The following is a 22229-nucleotide window of genomic DNA, read 5'->3' as shown; positions in this document are numbered from 1 at the left end:
CATGGGACTATCAGGTTCAGGATTAGGTTAAACCTTAGGGATAAAGTAAGAAGATGATAAAAACTGCTTATCCTTAGCTAGTACTCTCCTGATCATCGGAGTCCAACTCCCCACCTCCTCTGCCGCTATTTCTGCTAGCTGAGCCCCTAACATGGACATAAACTGAAAGAATCCGTGGCACGCCGGTGGTAGCCTGCCGTGCCGTCATACATGCTTTTATTGGGATAAGTGAGTACACTTGGCGGGGACGTGAAGTTGTGCCAGGCCCCGTAAACCTCGGTGTTCAGAGAAAATGTCAGGTTATACCAAATTACTGCGGACAGTCAGCGTCCGCTCTGCCCGCGTTTAAATACCGAGGTTCGAGACAGAGGGCGTGGCCCTAGTGGTGACGTTTCGTGTTTATGTGAAAGCTAGCATCGGTCGGTCTATACAGTAACCTGCCAGACCTTCAAGCCGTGGACTGTAAACGGTATGGGTTTTCACCAGCATTGTTTAATTCTTGTTGATTCGTGCGAGCTGTGTTGGAAGGCGAGTTTACAAGTAGTTGGTAATTATGTCAGCAGTTTTTCTCCGTCTGTGAGTGTCGTTTGTTCCTGCATCTTGAAGCTAACATTACCTCGCAGCTAGCTAGCCTAGCTAGCAGGATAGTGGGAAGTGTAGCCGGGTATGATTGTTTTTCTTTTGCCTATAAACTCCACCGGTCAGCGCGAAGTAACCCTTGTGGTTTCTACGTCAACGTTAAAGCTTTTACTTGATTGTAAACCTTGTGTCATTGTTGCAGACTTTGTTTATTTTTGCAGAGTGAGCTAAGGTTAGCTGTGTGTGTCAGTCATTTGTTAAAAGCAGCGGCGATAGCTGCTTATATATATATGGCTGACAAGTGGCTCGTATCTACTTCAGTTAGGTAGCAACAGCAAAATAAAGTTGGGTGTCATCTCCCAGATTACAGCTGAGCCTTCCACCATCTAGATTATACGACAAGACATCGTGTCCAACCCACACCCAAACAGATAATAGTCGGGAAAGATCATTTTAAATATTAATTTTGGTAATTTAACAAAGCTGTGTGAAATTTCGGTCTTTAGTTAAACAATTTCTAACACATTCTGTATGTGAATTGAAAATATTTTGTATTTATAGCAAGCATATAACTCATCAAACCAAAGCACTGGTATACTGAATAAAACAGGTCTGCGTGCATACTTAGGCACGATAAACTGTGAAATGTCTGTTTTATATTCTGTTGACTTATTTAAGATTCACTGTGTCTTAGAAGTTGTAATCAAGTAATTTTTAAAAACTGTGTTTCAGTGTGCCATAGCGTCACCCCTGCCTGGGTGCAATGCTCTTCTGTTACACATGAGCTCTACTATGTGGTACATCATGCAAAGCATTCAGAGTAAATATTCCCTGTCTGAGCGGCTCATCCGAACAATTGCAGCCATTCGCTCATTCCCGCACGACAATGTTGAGGATCTTATCCGTAAGGTAGGCTTGCTTATCTTCCAGTCAAACTGACGTAAACAATCCCCTGTAGTGTCACGAGTGTCATGTTGATATTGTTATTTCCTGGCTGATTAAGGGTGCTGATGTGAATCGGATGCATGGCACACTCAAACCCCTGCACTGTGCCTGTATGGTTGCTGATGCTGACTGTGTGGAGCTGCTGCTGGAGAAGGGGGCAGAGGTATGTTACAGCTGACTTGCACACGGAAGTTTTTCATATTCACTTTAGATTTATTCGGCACCTTTAAAGGTTTTGGCCTTAAGGCGGGTAAGTATGCATGCAAACACAGTCAGTGTAAGTGTGAGCAGGACAAGGGTTAAAAGCTTTTAAAAGGTAAAGAAGAAACCTAGCATTGTTTACACTGAAGGATTCATGTTGAGTCATGATCTGAAACCACTGGCTGTCTGGAAAGATAGTGAAATTGTATCAGTTTATTTTAGTAGTACTGTGTATATGTGGTGGGGATATGGGAGAATTTAAAGGGTTAATTGTTACAATTATTTAATGGAAACTATCCTCTATAAATTGAGTTTTACTTTCAGGTCTCACAGCATTCACATTCATTCCCTGTTTCTTTAGATGATCACTGAGCAGTTTTCATTTGGACTATTTGGTAGACTGTTGTTCTTTTGCTTTTGATATAATTTAATGGTGCAAACAATTTCTGAATCATCTGGTTATTCCATTTCACCCTCGTTTTACATCTGTGCTGCAGCACATGAGCCAAAATATCTGGCAGGTGTTGAGATGCCTACACAGTCACTTCTCAGGGCACCCTGCAGCTTTGTGCTATTTAATTAAGTCTTGTTGGCATAAGACTGCTCATTATACTGAATTTTCTCATCAGGTAAATGCTTTGGATGGCTATAATCGTACAGCACTGCACTATGCAGCAGAGAAGGATGAGAGCTGTGTGGAGCTGCTGTTGGAATATGGAGCCCAGCCAAATGCCCTGGATGGCAATAAAGACACTCCTCTTCACTGGGCCGCCTTCAAAGATAATCCTGAGTGTGTAAGGGCCCTGCTGGAGAGCGGGGCCTGTCCCAATGCCCGTGACTATAACAATGACACACCTCTTAGCTGGGCAGCAATGAAAGGCAACCTTGAAAGTGTCAAAGTGCTATTAGACTATGGAGCGCAGGTCCATGTAACTAACCTGAAGGGCCAGACCCCTATCTCCCGGCTGGTGGCCCTGTTGGCCCGAGGCCTGGGCACCGAACAAGAGGAAGAGTGTTTGGAGCTACTGTGTCGAGCAGCAGGGAGGTTTGAGATTCGACGGGCCGATGGCACCCTTCCCAGGGAGCTGAGTAAAGATCCCCAGCTGCTGGCGAGGCTGACCAACATGGTGGCTCAGGCGCCCACGCTTCGCTCTCTGGCACGCTGTGCAGTACGGCAAAGTCTCGGAGTGCAATTCCTCCCCACGGCTGTCAAAGAGCTTCCTTTACCAGAGACTATCAAAGACTATCTGCTGTTGAGAGACTGAGAATGAAGCTGTTTCCTCAGACCTCACTGGCTCATTATTAAAGAGCTCATCACACTGCAAGGAAGTGTCTCCACGGAATTAAAGAGTTGTCCAACCTTTCTGCAATTTATTACAATATATGTGATAGGAGGAATAATGAACTTAATGTATTTTTCTTTACAAAAAATCTAAATACGCAGTGAGTGAAGTGCAGATGAATATATTTAAATTTGTCGAATCAAGTTGGCACCAGTTCATTCTCCTCATGCGTTGAGTATCTCAAAGCCTGTTTTAAGGAAATCTTTCTCACTTTCTTTGCAGAAAGAAAGTATAACATCAGGTTTATTCAGCTCCACCATAGTAACGGTGTATGTTTTTGCATCCAATCATCCAGCTGTTTTGGTTCATGAATAGTCAGAAATTAAAGTTATCATCTTGCCTGCTAAATTCACAGGAAGTATGAATGTTACTTTTTAAAATGTAAATATAATTTAAAAGAGTTTGCCACAGACAATGAGGAAAGTCATAAATTACAGAATGAGTATATGCTCATTATACCTTTTTAGAGTGAAACAAACAGTTGATGAATGAGGACTCATGGCCATTGGTGCATGCTGTCCTGTGTCGTGTGAAGGTGGTTTATATGTTGGAGTTGGAGTGGTCACCTTTCCCTCAGACACCCTGAAGAGCTCACGCTGCAGTCATTTTTGATATACCAATAGAAGTAAACACATCAGATTTAAAGAAAACAGAGTGTGGGGGTTAACACAGCAAGAACGTCCTCGTTTTGAATCCACTGGATGGCTGGTGTGAAGTTTTCATGTTCTCCCCATGCCTGCGTGGTTTTCTCTGGGTTACTCCAGGTTACTCCCACGCTCTGAGAACATGCATGTCAGGTTAACTAGAGAATTGGCTGCGAGTGTTCGTTTTTCTCTGTGTTAGCTCTGTGGCAGACTGGCGGCCTGTTGGGGTTGCACCGTTCTTTTTGTCCTGTGACTGCTGGGATGGATAGCCCCACCCCACCAAAAAAAATGTGAGGCTCAAAAATGGATGAATGGATAGAAGAAAACACTTGAGCAGATTAGAAATTATGCCAGATGGCAGCAGTTTTATTTATGTCGATGCAGCAGAAGGTTGGTAACTATTACTGGTTTCACATGATGTGCCAGGCACACTAACTTTGCCTCCATAGTCTTTGGAAGTTATTCTGCTCTAGCAAGTCTGCAGTCTTGTGATTTAGTATTTATTTGGTCTATATTTTAATAAAATGAAATAAAAAGGTTCAGTTCCAGTTGCCAATAAGGAATAAAGTTGTTGTTTTTTGTTTTGTTTTTATTATCAGTGGATGTTTTCAGTCTTAACTTGCAAAAGTTTGTGTTTCAAGGGTGCTCGCTGGTCCAACATTTTGCAGGATATTTGAAAGTGACTTTATTTTAAATTGTTATGTATTAGGACCATGATATGGCATGATGACTAAGTTTGTGTCTTTGAAGGATTCACTAACTTGCAATTTGTTAAAGCACTTGTCTACAATCTGACAATTTCTGTGCTTGATTATGTTTGCCTTTCTACAAATGTGTAAAAGTTAACCTCTAGATCATGTCTTGTGTACACCAGCAAAGGTGCTTTTTTTCTTCTTCTTCTTTGTAAACATACTGCAAGTAAATGCCTTTATATTCCAGCTCACTCTTTTCTCTCTGCTCTTCACAAAAATCACACATTGATAGCTCATATATATCAAGTCGCAATTAATTACATCTAATAGAGAATACTTAATGTCTATACCTGTTATTGACAGCGCTGTGATTGCTTTACAATATGCATATACAACACAGGTTATATCTAATAACAAACTGGCACAGTAAGCACTGTGACTGATGACCAAACATTCACAGTGACAGCGTTTTAAAACACAAGTCATGATGTTTTTTTAAAACTTTGTTCCTGCTTCTGGCATGTCAAATATCTTTCATTAAAGAGACCATAGACCGAGTGCAATTATTAAAGCTCAGTGCATGGCTACAGGCTACCATGAACTGAACATAACATAACAACATATGTAGGTTTGTCAAAATATACACTCACGTGTTACTTTCTTTAGATGCATCTTGCTAGTACTGGGTTGGACCCCTTTTTTACTTTCAGAGCTTCTTTAATTCTTCATAACAAGGTTCGCCTGCTGGAAACATTTTTAAGAAATTTTGGGCCATATTGACATGACGACATCACATAGTTGGGCAGATTTGAGGGCCACAGGTCCATCATGTGAAGCACCCGATCCACCACATCCCAAGCGTGCTCTGGTGAACTCATTGTCATTGTACAAGAAACCAGTTTGAGATGATTTGAGCTTTGTAACATGGTGCATTTTTCAGAAGATAGCTACGCTGTGGTTATAAAGGGACGGACATGTTCAGCAATAACACTCAGACTGTGGCATTTAAATGATGCTTAGTTGTTACTAAGTGGTCCAAAGTGTGCCAAGAAAATATCCCTTCACCATTACACCACCGACAGACTTAACAGTTACACGGCAGGATAGATCCGTGCTTTCATGTTGTTGTTTTTTTCGGACCCTACGCTCATCAGACCAGACAGCGTTTTTTCAAATCCTTTGTGCTTTGTTTTAGGCAAGCTTCACTTTCCTGTTCTCAGCTGTCAGGAGTAGCATACGGTGTGGTCTACTGCTGCTGTAGCCCTTATGCTTTGTGGTTCCATGTTCAGAGATGCTCTTTTGCATACGGAGTGGTTATTTGAGTTACTGTTCCCTTCCTATTAGGTCTAAGCAGTCCAACTATTCTTCTTTCCCATTCTCATGTGCATTTTGGACTTCATCAGGTCGTCTTCATCTCTAATTGCCAAAATGCATTGAGTTGTTGCCATGTAATTGGCTGATATTTGTGTTAATGTACAGTTGAAAAGTGTACCTAATAAAGTGACCAGTGGGTGTATAACCTAAATTCAGAAGTAATATTCATGATCTTCTGCATCTAACATATTCTCTCAAGGGCATGAATAATAAAAAATAAGAGTTTTAGTACGCATATTGGAGTGGATCACAGCGGCTACAGCGAGCAGTTCAGAGGAAACGGATAATATATTTATACTTAGTATTTGTGAAGTAATTTCTAATTGTAGTGCAAAAAATACCCAGAGTATCGATGGAGTTATGATAGAAATGCTATTTACAACAGTTAAACATAAGGTTTGTATTTAATTTTACATTTTAAAATGCTAAATGCTTTTTTTCTGGGGAAAGCTCTTGACAAACATATTTAAGTCAAAGAAATGACCAATTATACCGTTACTTCAGTGTGTGGGAAAGAATGCAAAAACAAAACAAAACAAAAAAAAAGATCACGTGAATGTTTCCACGATGAAAAGAAGAAAAGCTTGTTCAGTGATCACTCGGGAGAACCGGGAGTGCTTTACTACTATTGTTTAGTTCATAAGCAGATTTGATAAATCAAACTTTGTTTCATTTTTTCTCTCTAGGAGTTTATTCATCTCATATACCTGTTTTTAAGAAACTCTCAGGTAGCTTTGGGTTTATGTCCAGGCTCAGTGGGCTTTATAAAAGATCCTTTTCTTGTATTTTAAGTGATTTCATGTTTGTATGCCAGCTTTACTCACAGGAGTGTTCCAAGATTAATTTATCAAACCAACGAATTGTGCAAAAAATTGTATAAATAGTTTTGTGTATTAGAATGAATACATATCATACTGATACAATGCTTAAAACATTTATTAGACCAGCAGTCATTAATAACAGGAAAGCACAAATATTGTTTTTAAATCTGGCAAAAACTTGTTTAAAACTAAAAGTCAAAGGAACTGAATTCATCTTTTTATACCCATATTTTGGCCTGCACACTGGACCAGTCTGAGAATTCAGAAATTAATCAGACATAACATTCAATCACTAAAACATTTTTTTTCTAAAGCAAATTAAATAACTTCTTTAATATTTTTTCCCTTTTTTTTGTCAAATAATAAATGTGAAAATATTACATTGTATGAGGAGCATGATACTGTATTTTACACCAACAAGATGTGTATGTAAGAATTTATTAGCGGTTCAAGTCGGGCAGCCTGTGCGTGGGAGTTCAAAACACAGACAGTGCGCATGCGTGCGACGTGAAGACGCGAACGCTTTGATCGCCTGTGACGTAGCGAACGCTTTGACGTGCCCGTGACGTTACAGTCAACTGAGCCCTTATATAAACCCCGCCCCGCCCTCACAATCTACTACTTACCGTTAAGTAAATGAGATGTACAGACCGCGATCTTCACACTCTAGAAACTTCGATTTTCAAAGTCCTTCAAATAATTTTACTGAAACAGAAACGTCCACAATGGCTGAATTTCAGACTACAGGCTCTATCCCCATTATTCCCGAGCATATTTTACCTACTTTAACCAAGTGTTTCGATCAGTTCTCCCAGGTACAATGGGGAATGATTGAACAGGGAATCTGGGACTCTGATCTCCAAGCATTACTGGCTGATATGATAACCGAAATCATTCAGATAGTTTCTACCGGCATCCTGAAATCTGTACTTCCCACATTTCAGGAGTTAATGACAGACGAATTGTCCCAAACAGATATTAGCATACCTGTGGCAAAAATAGCTCCGTCGCTGGGAGACTCTCTTTCAACCAGCATCGGCATCGCTCTTAACATCCCCCATGAAAACTGTCCGTCCAGTAAGACGCTGACAAAACTGATTGAATCGGAGATCTCAGAAAAGGTTAACTCAGCTGTGACTCTACTCTTAAACAACCCGAATTTACGGTCAGATCCTGCTGTTTATGTCAGTGGAAAAATGATATCCACATATAACCTTCGACGCATGGTCTCTCACGCAGCCTCGTGTTTGGAAAAATGTGCAGGTAAGCTAAGCAGCCAGCGCATGTCAAAGGGCGGCGCAGCTAGTTCTGCTAGCCCGTCTAATTCAAGAGCAGAGAGTCCTGAATCAAAGATCTCTGAGAAGGCAATGGTTGTTGAGGAGGTGAGCAGCGCTCTCACCAAATGGAGCACAGACACAGGAATCACAGAGGACAATAAGGATGAAAATGACATGACGCCTGTAGAGAAAAAAGAAAGTGAAACTGGAGAGATGGCGGAAAGTCGTTCCAGCACCCCAGGTGAAGTGATCGTGGCTGATGTTGTCAATGCAATATTTGACACTCTGAAGAATTCGAATGCCGAAGATGACACAGAAACTGAGACAGCTGAAAGTCTCCAGCGTCCCAGCACGCCAGCACAAATAGCTGCAGCTGACATTGTAAACACAATAATTGATAATCTGCAGTCTTCTGATGGTGAAGATGTCACATCTGGTGAGAAATGTGACTCACGCAAACCTGCTTTTAATGAGCAGTTAATTATCCAAAAGGTGAAAAACTTTTTCGCGTCACGCATCCCACCCAGAAAAAGCAATGACCAAAAGCTGCACAAAGACCACTTCTGCGCTTTTGCCAAAAAGCAGTTTTACAAACTGATCAGAGAGATAAAACACCTGGTGAAGAAAAACAAAAGGTTCTTCGTCTGTCTCCACGAACCGGTCAAGTCTCTTGATGATCAGAGAGCAGATTGTATGGACAACTACAGTTCTTTTTGTAGCTATGTAAACACACCAGTGATGGATAGCACGCTTAAAAGTTCTTCCCCAGTTGATTATAACACCATCAAACCCATTCTCGAACAAATGTTTAATCAATTAAACGGGCCAGAACATTTTAACCTTATCTGGAACCCCCTGGAAAAGATAAAGGCAACTGAGATGTTTTCCAGGGAGTTGACAGATAAAGTGTATGACCATCTCCAGTCAACTGAAAGATATGTACTCCCTGTGATGCTATCAGGAAAACGTCTTTCAGACTCTGTGATCTCTAGGTCTGCAGAGCCAACAGATGAGTTACCCTTTTCGCCCGAGGTCCTCTATGTGACTGTAGAAGACTCAGTGCAAAAGTTTTTGCAAAACACTCTTCTGTGGTTAAAGAATGATGCTTTGGATCAAACTGTCCAAAGTGACAAGATTTCTGGTGCCGTGGGAGACATCCAGGATGTGATTTTAAGAGCACTGACTCCAACAGAGCAAAAAGAAAATGACAGACTGTCTGAACCAGAGTCATGTCCAGATTGTCCTCCCAAAAATGAAACAGTCTCCTGCGTGAGTGTACTAGAGCAGGGCCCACGCCCAGAAAACAGCCCTGAGCCTGAACCAATCACTGAAGCTGGGCTTACAGAAGCTCAAAGTCAGCCATCAACCTCTAAAAGCTTACAGCAGGAGACAGGAGACCTGCAGGGCCCACCCCCAGAAACCAGCCCTGAGCCTGAACCAATCACTGAAGCTGGGCTTACAGAAGCTCAAAGTCAGCCATCAACCTCTAAAAGCTTACAGGAGGAGACAGGAGACCTGCAGGGCCCACCCCCAGAAACCAGCCCTGAGCCTGAACCAATCACTGAAGCTGGGCTTACAGAAGCTCAAAGTCAGCCATCAACCTCTAAAAACTTACAGGAGGAGACTGAGAAAATTGTCAGAGACTTCATTAACTGTCTGTTAGATAAGCTCCTGGAGAAATGTAGTTTCGACACAGAGACTCTGAATATAGAAAAATACGAAGCGATCACCAGGCGTCTTACAGATCTGCTTCTAGATAAGGTCAGAATCCCAGGATATCTGAGTGCTCTTAAAAATAACAAACGGCGGATTCTAAAGAAAATGAGTAAAGCCCTTATAAAGGAGCTTGACTCTGCAGATCAGTTTGTACACTCGGCTCTTACACCAGATGATTCCACTTTTGATGAACTTTTTCAGGATCTCCTGGACATGATTGTTGAGGTTGTACTCAAGCCCACACTGAAGTCTAAAATTACAAGGTTCTTTCGAGCAGTGGGAAAAGCTTTAATGAAGCCGTTTAGGAGCTGCTTTAAGGGCAGCAGCGATGACTAAAAGACCAGCTTGACCCCTCCACCCCCCCCACCCCCCCCCCCCCCCACACACACACACACACACACACACACACACTACAATGCTTCTTTAAAGATCTCGAAGCATTTAATAATTTATTCAAAAACAATGTAATTGGCCAACAGAAGTATGTTTCATCTTGTCTCCCTATATTGTCTCTCCATCACCCCCAACCGGTCGCAGCAGATGGCCGCCCCTTCTTGAGCCTGGTTCTGCTGGAGGTTTCTCCTTATAAAAGGAGTTTTTCCTCCCCACTGTCGCCTAGTGCTTGCTCAAAGGGGATCTTTTGATTGTTGGGTATTTTCCTGCTAATACTGTAGGGTTTTCACCTTACATTATAAAGCACCTTGAGGAGACTCTTGTTTTGCTGCGATGCTATATAATCTTAGATTTAACTGAATTTTAAAATCATCTATTATAGCATCAAAGTAAAACAAAATGAAATGTAAAAAAAAACCTGACATAAAAAAATAGATTTACCATCAAATAAAAATCCTAATCTCAAACATATTCTGATTTTTCTTGTGTTTTATTGTGTTGTCAAGTATGAGGAACTGGGTTAATTTACTGTCATTGTCTTTAACAAACTTAATTAAACGTTAATTACAAAACTCTTACTGCCTATATTCTGCTCAATAAAGTTGATCTTATCTTATTCTGTTTTCATTGCGCCATTCTCTCTATACAGTTTTTGAATTTACATACTATAACGTACACGGCAGTTGGTTTCTGTGCTTCTGCAACCTTTTCTTAGCTTTTCCTATAAGGTATTTGTAATTAATTAAAAAAAATATATATATATATTATTTTGTTTTGAAGTTTGGATAGTGCTTTATAGTAATTTAGTAAATGTTTTGAAGTCATCTGGCTTCTTAATAATTTAATAAAAAAATTAACAAGCCATGTAATAATTTGAAAACCACTAGGGACCACTTATTACTATGTCACCAATTTTTTACTTAAAGGAAATTTAGGATTTATGTCTGTCAAGTCATTTGTTCTGGCACAAGTCACCATTTTGATATATCTTCATGTGACTTTAAAGTCTGTCAGCTAGTTAGATACATTTTTGCACTGCTAGTGTTTGCTGCTTGAATTAGTCAGTTTACCATATAAACACATGCAGTGCCTTTCAGACTTTTAATTACACTGTTCATTTTTTTAGTAAGAGAATCTTTTATATTGAATTATCCTGGGAAAAAACAAAAATGTTTGTATTTATTTTCCTCACGCACTTTCTTTCATTTCCTTATCACATTAAGATTCTTCAAGATCACAAACACCATCTTTGACATGTAAGTAACTTTCATATTATTTGTATTACTGATTATTATTATTATTATTTTGAAAAGTGATGGTCTTTGGGGCATCCTTGAAAGGAGTGCATTACTTCATTTTTTTTTTTACTGGTATTCAGTATATATATATTTATTTAGACACAGGAGGCAATGATCAATTTTAAAATTTAACATTTATTTAAATTTCCATCTTTTATGCTAACAATAATCCAAAAGTGTTCTCTTCACTTGTCCCACAACTCTTAGAGTTTTGGTCCTCTGCTCCCCTCACAATTGGCTGATTTCCATCTGAGCTGCTACTGTCAACTGCATTAAACTGATTTTACATTGCCTTGTTATTCTAATCTTTATCTGCGTTTTGGACTCCAAACATTCACACCTGCTGTTAGTAACCAGAGTTCACAAGAGTGTAAGGCGTGTAGTTCAATAAAGTGATCGATGTGTTCACTAGCTGATTTCAATAAACCGGTAACTTATCAAATCTTTATTTTATAGGAAGTACATTACTGATAAAAGTGGTAATAAACACGGTAACCAATAAAAAATTAAATTTCCTGTTATAAAAAAAATGCTGCTGTGAGCTTGGTTTTCTAACAACAGGTGTGAACATCTACAGTCTTTAAGCTCTGGTAAAGATTTAAAAATAAAAGCATTAAATAACATAACATTAAACACTAAATTAGTTTGATGGTGTTGACTGCAGCAGCTCAATGTTAATCAGCTGATGGTGATGGAAGCAGATTAGCGTTTTTCATCATGGTTGTTGGTGATGTGTTGGTCGAAACAAGACGGCTCTTAGAGCCGACTCTTTGCTCCTTATCCGGTCGTTAAGTCTGACGTAGTGATGCGCGAATCATGAACGAATCGTTCAATACTCGAGAATCACTTTACTGACTCATGAATCATGATTCACAAGGCCAACTGACTCACTGACTCATCCCTGTTGCTGTTAGCAGCAATGTATCTAGCTTATAATTATAATTGTGGAGAAAAACACAACATCCAGTATCGTAACAAAAAAAATTCTGCTCTGAACTGGAAGAAAAAACCCTGAGTAGAAGCTCACATCAAGAAAATAGCTCCTCCGTTCACAGTAGCATCGCTCTGCTAACATGCTAACAGCACATTTGAGCTACTCACCCCCTCCCTTCCTGTGCTGAATCGTAAGCGAATCACTCAGGACTCGCTCACCCCCTCCCTCCTGTGCTGAATCATAGAGCAAACGAATCACTCACTCACTCACTCGCTCACCCCCTCCCTCCTGGCTAACAGCTTCTTCTTCTTCTTGGTTGGCAACCAATGTTAAGGCGCATTACCGCCCCCAGGCTCACATTTCAGTGGACATTTAGATGAGAAAATATATATTTAACACATTTAAGGAAAATACTAATAAAATCAAATAAATGTTTATTAAGCAATTTTGATAGGAAATTGCTTAATTTTAGAAATGTTTTTGTTCTTTTTCGCTCTATAAAATAGTTGTTTTCTTTTAGAATCATTCATCTTAGCAGTAGGATTTACATGAAAAGAGAAACAAATTAAGTTTGAGTGAAAATGTACATTTTTTGCACTCTCTGGTCAACTGACTCAGTGAATCAAATGATTCAAAAAATACGAGTCACTTTGGTGAGTTACTCATTAAAACTCGATTCAGTAAAAAGAATCAAATTTACCATCACTAATGACGACAGTTGGTCCAGTGATGGGTTAAAAACAGATGAGGCATTCAAGTAGTGCTTGGAAATTTGATCATTGAACATGTCTGTGTGTTGGTCTCTGTGTGTGAGAGACATATGTCGTGTCCAAATTCATGGGCTGCATCCTCCTGAGGACCCGGCCTTCGCGGTCTACGTGGGCCGGGTCCTCAGAAGGTCGGGTAGGCCGGAAGTAAACGGCTGGGGAAATTGGACGGTCTAACCTTCTGATTAGCGTCAGCGCTGTCTCGGTGGAGTTTAGTAAACTCGGCCGTCTGCTCCTTGCTATCTAAAATATAACAGGACACTGGCGTAAATTCTCGACCGTCTCGCACTTCTGTTTAATCAGTTTTCTGTTTGACGTTTATTCAGCTGTGTGAAAATCCCAGAGGAACCCACCCGGGGGATTAATAAAGCTTTATTTTATCTAATCTAATAACTTTAATCTCGGCCAAACCGATTTACTCACGAACAAATAAAACACTGAAAAAAGCCCAACAATATCATTTTTACGTTGTCTAAGTGACTTATATATTGCGTTTAACCTGAGTAGCGAAACTCCGCGGTGATCTGAAAATGATGTGCCGGGAGTTGTGCCGTTCTCGGCGGCTTCAGTGACCCTCGAGCTCCCGGCTTGTTATCGAGCTGGTGGGTAGCAGATGCTCCGAAAACGTCGAAGCACTTTTGCAAATATGCGATATCTTGATAAACCGAGCAGATATTTGATGTTTACACAGCTACTTTCTTGCCTGAAAATATGTTAAAAGTTTATTTTGTGACCCAGAAAGATTAGTAAGAGTAATTTTAAAACTTAGTAGCGGCCGCCATTATTGGAAACTGGAGTTTGGCTGGGCCGCGCTATGAATTCTGGGATATGGTAGGCCACGAAGGACACACCCGACCCATCCTTCAAATTCGGGGAAAAGGGGGACGCATTTGTCGGCTGCATTCGGAGGAGTCTACGAATTTGGACAGCCTTCGGCGCGTCGCTGTGACGTAATCGGTCTACAAATGCGGCCTCAGGAGGATGCAGCCCATGAATTTGGACACGACCATAGAGAGATAGAGGGAAAAAATACACTAGACTAGTGTACAAATTGGTACTTTTTTCCCGAGTATAAGGAAATGAGTGACATACAGAAAAACACGGCAACTGGCATTACATGAGCAAATAAAAAGTATTTAATCTTGAACTGTTTTGTGGGTTTCATTTTAAGACTACTTTAAGTGTGTTAGTGGGGAGATAAACTGTACAGACTATAAACAGAGACATTAAATGAGATTAGATTAGTTAAACGTTAATTAAAATGTGGGAAAATCAACTACAGACAGGTAGATGCTGTGAGCTTTAATTATCCAGTCAGAAAGGATGATTTTAAAGTCATCAACTGACTCCAACTGCCCAGATCTGAAAAACCTGTGTGCCAATCACAATGCTCTACTTAGTTGGCATATACTAACTACTGACAAACTATTAATCTGTGGCAAAACCCTGTCAAATCTGTTTTATTGTACCTATTGAAAAAGTTAATCTTACTACAACTGCTTAGCTGCAGCAGACATTTTTAGGTTTAACCTTGGCAGAGTGAGAGGCCCTTTCTCAATTCTCAAGTACGCGAGTACGTACTCGCGTTCTCGGCGGGTACGTACTCGCCGAGAACGCACGGGAGTACGGACTCGCCGAGAACGCGAGCACGGACTCGCAATTTGTACAATTGGAACACCAGCGTACTTGATGATGTCACAGGTCCGGAGTTTTTACTGCCGTCCTTAATTTAACTGTGAGTAATATGTTATGAAGCTTAACTTTAATCACAGCCAAACCGGTTTACTCAGGAACAAATAAAAAGCCGAAATAAGCCAAACATTGACATTTAGAAGTGATCTAAGTGACTTTTATATCATGTTTAACCTCAGTAGTGAAATCTCTATTAATAAAAATAGTGTACATGTACATACGTGTACATACCTTAATAAAAACAAGCAGGTGAGATGTTAGAACGCTTTTATTTTTATTTTAGTGGACACTCAATACAATAGACAGCTACTGGGGTTTGGGGTTTGTTTAACCTGAGTAGCGAAAAGACCGCGGCGGGGTTTAAAACGATCTGCCGGGAGTCCGCTGTTCTCGCCGGCTGTAATAATCCTCGACCTCGCTGTCTGCTATGGAGCTGGCGGGTCACAGACGTCTCCGAAAACGTTGGACCTCGTTTGGAAATATATGATATCTTGATAAACTGAGCAGATATTTGAAGTTTACACAGCTACATTCTCGCTTGAAAAGAACTTAAAAGTTTATTTTGTGACCCAGAAAGAGTAATATTTAAAAGTTTTCAGCCCCGCTCGTCCGCCATTGCCGCGTTTGAGTTTTGGACGAAATGCATTCTGGGATATTTAGCTGTACCAAGTCCACACAAGTCACCACCGATGCATGCTCGATAAAACGGGCGGAGCAAGAACACATCCGGGACTTTTTCGCGTTCTCAGCTTGATGCGTACTTCGAATTGGAACAGTACTTGGTCTCCGACTGATGACGTATCACGAGTACACGAGAACGCAAGTACGCACAAGTACGCATATTGAGAAAGGCCCAGAGAGAGCTCGTTAAGCAGGCAGATGTGAGCCTGGTTGCTATAGTGACTGCACCCAATGGCACGCACACAGACATGCGCCTCACTTCTGCTGCTTAAAATGAACAGAAAAGTCAGCCCAAAACAAATCGTTCCCAAATGAAAAGTACAAGTCGTATTGACAAAATTCTTTCACCGTGAGCACCAGCAATGTCTACTCTACTGATTTCTCAGTTTTCATGCCTGTGGAGTTTATTATATGGACATGGTGACAGTGTAAAGACAGCCTGTACCTCTGATTTTCAAACAAACTTTCTGAGCCATTTTAACATTGGAGTCTATGGAAGAGTTGGAGGGAGGAGGCTGTGCATTGGTGACATTTATGAAAGAACCATAACACCTATTACAATAATACACACATTGGATGAAAGAAGACAGCGATGGCTACGTTTTGAGGGTAAAATGATGGCTGTAGAGCGAACATTGTGGACACAGCAGCAGTTTTAAGAAAAGATTTTAAGATTAATTCCCCCCCTCCTCTCACTCTGGTAGTTGAGCTGTCTCACTCTAGCGCCAACATTCCGTCCCATACACACCCATTATAAACTCTGAAACGGCTGGAAAAAAAAGGATGACATTTAAACTGGAACTGAAGAAAAAGTATAATAGATGTTGAAAATATAAATGCAAGTTGAATAGTTGAATGTTTTGGCTTTGTTTTAAAGTTTGAATGGTGGCTCTATGTCAATGTATGTGGAAGTGGTAAGAGTTTAAAGAGGAGTAAGTTGAATGAGAATTTGAAGGGTCTTTCCACTGAAATACATGGGAAATTTTTGTTGAATAAAGTTGAATAATTTTAAAAATATAAATGTTAAAAATGAGAAAAATAGAAGCTAAAAGCTAAAAATAACAGAATAAAACTAAACTCACCTAAAAAAAAAAGAATCCTCATTCAGTTATGTCATGTGACAGCCTAATTCCTATGACATCATACTACGATCAAAGGCACGTAGTATGACATCATACTACGATCAAAATATCCCTTTGATCTGAAAGCCTTAAATAGGGGTGGAATCCTAAACATTTAGTCAGTTTATTCGCAGCACTCGTGTTCGCAGCATTCAAACGTACGCCTTAGAAACATTTTGAAACAGTCATTTTATCAAGACTACAACATGTCTGAAAGAAAACACAGCAAAAAACAACAAGCTTACGCTGGCTGTCCTCTCGAGGGTGCACAGCCAAATTCCCCATCAGCTGAAAGTAGGCAGGTAAACCAAAATCTAGAGGACAGGATTAAACAAATCCAAGCAGAGAAGATTCAACTTGAAGAGCAGTGCAGACAAATGGAGACCCATAATAAACAGCTGGAAGAAAGGCACAATGGGTTTGTCAAGAACCAACAAGTCTTGCAAGTAAAGCTTAATGAAGCACTGCACAGAAATGCAGAAATGGTTCATGAGAATAAACAATTGGACACTAAATACAGAGAACTGGAGGCCCGAAATAAAGACTTGGAAGAAAGGCACAAGGAAAGTCTCATAAACCAACAGAAGCAGCCCAACGTGGATAACATAAATGAGGGCTGGGGAATAATGTTTAATCAAGCAAAGCAGCGCATTGCAAGTCTGATGACAGAAAAGAAGCAGAACAGGCATGAGTTAAGAACAATGTCCTGCCAGCTTCAACAAGCGCAAGCTGTTAGTCTGGAGATCTCTGGGAAACTCCAAGATGCTGTCAACTTGAAACAGCAGCTGCAAGTACAGCTTGATGAAGCCCTGGAGGATAACCAAGAGCTTCTTCAAGAGAAGAAACAGCAGGACATAAAGGAGAAAGAGATGGAATGCAAACTTCACAACATGAAGAAACAAAATGATGTCTTGCAAGTAAAGATTAATGAAGCACTGCAAAGAAATGCACAAGTGCTACATGAGAAGAAACAACTGGACACTGAATACAGAGAACTGGAAGGCCGAAATAAAGACTTGGAAGAAAGGCACAAGGAAATGCTGGTGAACCAACAGAAGCAGCCCAACGTGGATAACATAAATGAAGGCTGGGGAATAATGTTTAATCAAGCAAAGCAGCGCATTGCAAGTCTGATGACAGAAAAGAAGCAGAACAGGCATGAGTTAAGAACAATGTCCTGCCAGCTTCAACAAGCGCAAGCTGTTAGTCTGGAGATCTCTGGGAAACTCCAAGATGCTGTCAACTTGAAACAGCAGCTGCAAGTACAGCTTGATGAAGCCCTGGAGGAAAACCAAGAGCTTCTTCAAGAGAAGAAACAGCAGGACATAAAGGAGAAAGAGATGGAATGCAAACTTCACAACATGAAGAAACAAAATGATGTCTTGCAAGTAAAGATTAATGAAGCACTGCAAAGAAATGCACAAGTGCTTCATGAGAAGAAACAACTGGACACTGAATACAGAGAACTGGAAGGCCGAAATAAAGACTTGGAAGGAAGACACAAGGAAATGCTGGTGAACCAACAGAATCTCCAACACGCTGTCAACCTGAATCAGCAGCTGCAAGTACAGCTTGATGAAGCCCTGCAGGAAAACCAAGAGTTTCTTCAAGAGAAGAAACAGCAAGACATAAAGGAGAAAGAGATGGAATGCAAACTTCACAACATGAAGAAACAAAATGATGTCTTGCAAGTAAAGATTAATGAAGCACTGCAAAGAAATGCACAAGTGCTTCATGAGAAGAAACAACTGGACACTAAATACAGAGAACTGGAAGGCCGAAATAAAGACTTGGAAGGAAGACACAAGGAAATGCTGGTGAACCAACAGAATCTCCAACACGCTGTCAACCTGAATCAGCAGCTGCAAGTACAGCTTGATGAAGCCCTGCAGGAAAACCAAGAGTTTCTTCAAGAGAAGAAACAGCAGGACATAAAGGAGAAAGAGATGGAATGCAAACTTCACAACATGAAGAAACAAAATGATGTCTTGCAAGTAAAGATTAATGAAGCACTGCACAGAAATGCACAAGTGCTTCATGAGAAGAAACAACTGGACACTAAATACAGAGAACTGGAAGGCCGAAATAAAGACTTGGAAGAAAGGCACAAGGAAATGCTGGTGAACCAACAGAAGCAGCCCAACGTGGATAACATAAATGAGGGCTGGGGAATAATGTTTAATCAAGCAAAGCAGCGCATTGCAAGACTGATGACAGAAAAGAAGCAGAACAGGCATGAGTTAAGAACAATGTCCTGCCAGCTTCAACAAGCGCAAGCTGTTAGTCTGGAGATCTCTGGGAAACTCCAAGATGCTGTCAACTTGAAACAGCAGCTGCAAGTACAGCTTGATGAAGCCCTGGAGGAAAACCAAGAGCTTCTTCAAGAGAAGAAACAGCAGGACATAAAGGAGAAAGAGATGGAATGCAAACTTCACAACATGAAGAAACAAAATGATGTCTTGCAAGTAAAGATTAATGAAGCACTGCAAAGAAATGCACAAGTGCTTCATGAGAAGAAACAACTGGACACTGAATACAGAGAACTGGAAGGCCGAAATAAAGACTTGGAAGGAAGACACAAGGAAATGCTGGTGAACCAACAGAATCTCCAACACGCTGTCAACCTGAATCAGCAGCTGCAAGTACAGCTTGATGAAGCCCTGCAGGAAAACCAAGAGTTTCTTCAAGAGAAGAAACAGCAAGACATAAAGGAGAAAGAGATGGAATGCAAACTTCACAACATGAAGAAACAAAATGATGTCTTGCAAGTAAAGATTAATGAAGCACTGCAAAGAAATGCACAAGTGCTTCATGAGAAGAAACAACTGGACACTGAATACAGAGAACTGGAAGGCCGAAATAAAGACTTGGAAGGAAGACACAAGGAAATGCTGGTGAACCAACAGAATCTCCAACACGCTGTCAACCTGAATCAGCAGCTGCAAGTACAGCTTGATGAAGCCCTGCAGGAAAACCAAGAGTTTCTTCAAGAGAAGAAACAGCAAGACATAAAGGAGAAAGAGATGGAATGCAAACTTCACAACATGAAGAAACAAAATGATGTCTTGCAAGTAAAGATTAATGAAGCACTGCACAGAAATGCACAAGTGCTTCATGAGAAGAAACAACTGGACACTAAATACAGAGAACTGGAAGGCCGAAATAAAGACTTGGAAGAAAGGCACAAGGAAATGCTGGTGAACCAACAGAAGCAGCCAAACGTGGATAACATAAATGAGGGCTGGGGAATAATGTTTAATCAAGCAAAGCAGCGCATTGCAAGTCTGATGACAGAAAAGAAGCAGAACAGGCATGAGTTAAGAACAATGTCCTGCCAGCTTCAACAAGCGCAAGCTGTTAGTCTGGAGATCTCTGGGAAACTCCAAGATGCTGTCAACTTGAAACAGCAGCTGCAAGTACAGCTTGATGAAGCCCTGGAGGAAAACCAAGAGTTTCTTCAAGAGAAGAAACAGCAGGACATAAAGGAGAAAGAGATGGAATGCAAACTTCACAACATGAAGAAACAAAATGATGTCTTGCAAGTAAAGATTAATGAAGCACTGCACAGAAATGCACAAGTGCTTCATGAGAAGAAACAACTGGTCACTGAATACAGAGAACTGGAAGGCCGAAATAAAGACTTGGAAGAAAGGCACAAGGAAATGCTGGTGAACCAACAGAAGCAGCCCAACGTGGACATCATAAATGAGGCCTGGGGAATAATGTTTAATCAAGCAAAGCAGTGCATTGCAAGACTGATTACAGAACTGGAGAAAAAATGCAAGAAACTTGAGGAGGAAATTACAGTAACAACCGAAGAACTGAAAACCCTCATCCTACAGAAAAAACGAGCTCCAGGAACAGTGGCTGAAAAAGAAGGAGGAACGCTTCTGGTTTTTCAGGAGGAGGGACCCTCCTGCTTCCTCACTGGATCATGAGGCGGCATAGCCTGGTCTTCCTCCACCGCTTTTCTCATCTCCTCACCCCTATACCTCCCCTCTTGCCCTTTCTCTCCTTCCACCTCTCCATCATTCTCCAATTTTTCTTTCTCCCCTCCCTTCTTCATCCTTTTTCTCCCCCCCCCCCCCCCAACTAGTCAAGGCAGGTGACCCTCCCTGAGCCTGGTTCTGCAATAGGTTTCTTCCTTTAAAGGGAGTTTTTCCTATCTACCGTCGCCGAGTGGATTTACAACCCAGATTTACGGTCAGATCCTGCTGTCAGTGGAAAAATGACAACCACAAAAAACCTTCGACGCATGGTCTCTCTCGCAGCCTCGTGTTTGGAAAAATGTGCAGGTAAGCTAAGCAGCCAGTGCATGTCACACACACACACACACACACACACAAACACACACACACTACAATGCTTCTTTAAAGATCTCGAAGCATTTAATAATTTATTCAAAAACAATGTAATTGGCCAACAGAAGTATATTTCATCTTGTCTCCCTATATTGTCTCTCCATCACCCCCAACCGGTCGCAGCAGATGGCCGCCCCTTCTTGAGCCTGGTTCTGCTGGAGGTTTCTCCTTATAAAAGGAGTTTTTCCTCCCCACTGTCGCCTAGTGCTTGCTCAAAGGGGATCTTTTGATTGTTGGGTATTTTCCTGCTAATACTGTAGGGTTTTCACCTTACATTATAAAGCACCTTGAGGAGACTCTTGTTTTGCTGCGATGCTATATAATCTTAGATTTAACTGAATTTTAAAATCATCTATTATAGCATCAAAGTAAAACAAAATGAAATGTAAAAAAAAACCTGACATAAAAAAATAGATTTACCATCAAATAAAAATCCTAATCTCAAACATATTCTGATTTTTCTTGTGTTTTATTGTGTTGTCAAGTATGAGGATTTTTAGTAGATCAGACTCTACTGTATTAGAGAAAAGAGAAGCAGGTAGAACTGGGTTAATTTACTGTCATTGTCTTTGACAAACTTAATTAAAAGTTAATTACAAAACTCTTACTGCCTATATTCTGCTCAATAAAGTTTATCTTATCTTATTCTGTTTTCATTGCGCCATTCTCTCTATACAGTTTTTGAATTTACATACTATAACGTACACGGCAGTTGGTTTCTGTGCTTCTGCAACCTTTTCTTAGCTTTTCCTATAAGGTATTTGTAATTAATTAAAAAAAATATATATATATATATTATTTTGTTTTGAAGTTTGGATAGTGCTTTATAGTAATTTAGTAAATGTTTTGAAGTCATCTGGCTTCTTAATAATTTAATAAAAAAATTAACAAGCCATGTAATAATTTGAAAACCACTAGGGACCACTTATTACTATGTCACCAATTTTTTACTTAAAGGAAATTTAGGATTTATGTCTGTCAAGTCATTTGTTCTGGCACAAGTCACCATTTTGATATATCTTCATGTGACTTTAAAGTCTGTCAGCTAGTTAGATACATTTTTGCACTGCTAGTGTTTGCTGCTTGAATTAGTCAGTTTACCATATAAACACATGCAGTGCCTTTCAGACTTTTAATTACACTGTTCATTTTTTTAGTAAGTGAATCTTTTATATTGAATTATCCTGGGAAAAAACAAAAATGTTTGTATTTATTTTCCTCACGCACTTTCTTTCATTTCCTTATCACATTAAGATTCTTCAAGATCACAAACACCATCTTTGACATGTAAGTAACTTTCATATTATTTGTATTACTGATTATTATTATTATTATTTTGAAAAGTGATGGTCTTTGGGGCATCCTTGAAAGGAGTGCATTACTTCATTTT

At 40.3% G+C, this 22229-nt stretch overlaps 2 protein-coding genes across 2 annotated transcripts; both read left to right on the top strand.

Annotated features, from left to right (window-relative positions):
• Positions 1–277: 277 nt before the first annotated feature.
• On the top strand, positions 278–5920 carry asb8 (ankyrin repeat and SOCS box containing 8). The gene is made up of 4 exons (XM_006785593.3): positions 278–469; positions 1312–1488; positions 1583–1687; positions 2355–5920. Exons 2-4 carry the CDS (start codon positions 1360–1362, stop codon positions 2988–2990), a joined length of 870 nt encoding a protein of 289 aa, XP_006785656.1. The 5' UTR covers positions 278–469; positions 1312–1359; the 3' UTR covers positions 2991–5920.
• A 10104-nt stretch (positions 5921–16024) lies between these two features.
• On the top strand, positions 16025–21289 carry LOC148096884 (uncharacterized). Its single transcript, XM_087834202.1, has 2 exons — positions 16025–18169; positions 18308–21289. The coding sequence occupies exons 1-2, from the start codon at positions 16685–16687 to the stop codon at positions 20414–20416; spliced, it is 3594 nt and encodes a 1197-aa protein (XP_087690328.1). The 5' UTR covers positions 16025–16684; the 3' UTR covers positions 20417–21289.
• Positions 21290–22229: the final 940 nt, after the last annotated feature.

Source organism: Neolamprologus brichardi, chromosome 20 (genome assembly GCF_056152115.1).
Source record: "Neolamprologus brichardi isolate AB-2024 chromosome 20, ASM5615211v1, whole genome shotgun sequence".
NCBI lineage: Eukaryota > Metazoa > Chordata > Actinopteri > Cichliformes > Cichlidae > Neolamprologus > Neolamprologus brichardi.
The sequence above is the reverse complement of the archived record's forward strand: the minus strand, read 5'-3'. Positions and strand labels throughout refer to the sequence as shown.

What these genes read in the sequence shown, in the direction of transcription:
- LOC148096884 (XM_087834202.1), top strand. Translation starts at nt 16,685, where the DNA reads ATGTCTGAAAGAAAACACAGCAAAAAACAACAAGCTTACGCTGGCTGT. An exon ending in AACAAAATGATGTCTTGCAA is followed by an intron (nt 18,170 to 18,307) that starts GTAAAGATTAAT and finishes GTGAACCAACAG; the next exon opens with AATCTCCAACACGCTGTCAA.
- asb8 (XM_006785593.3), top strand. Translation starts at nt 1,360, where the DNA reads ATGAGCTCTACTATGTGGTACATCATGCAAAGCATTCAGAGTAAATAT. An exon ending in TTGAGGATCTTATCCGTAAG is followed by an intron (nt 1,489 to 1,582) that starts GTAGGCTTGCTT and finishes TGGCTGATTAAG; the next exon opens with GGTGCTGATGTGAATCGGAT. An exon ending in TGCTGGAGAAGGGGGCAGAG is followed by an intron (nt 1,688 to 2,354) that starts GTATGTTACAGC and finishes TTTTCTCATCAG; the next exon opens with GTAAATGCTTTGGATGGCTA.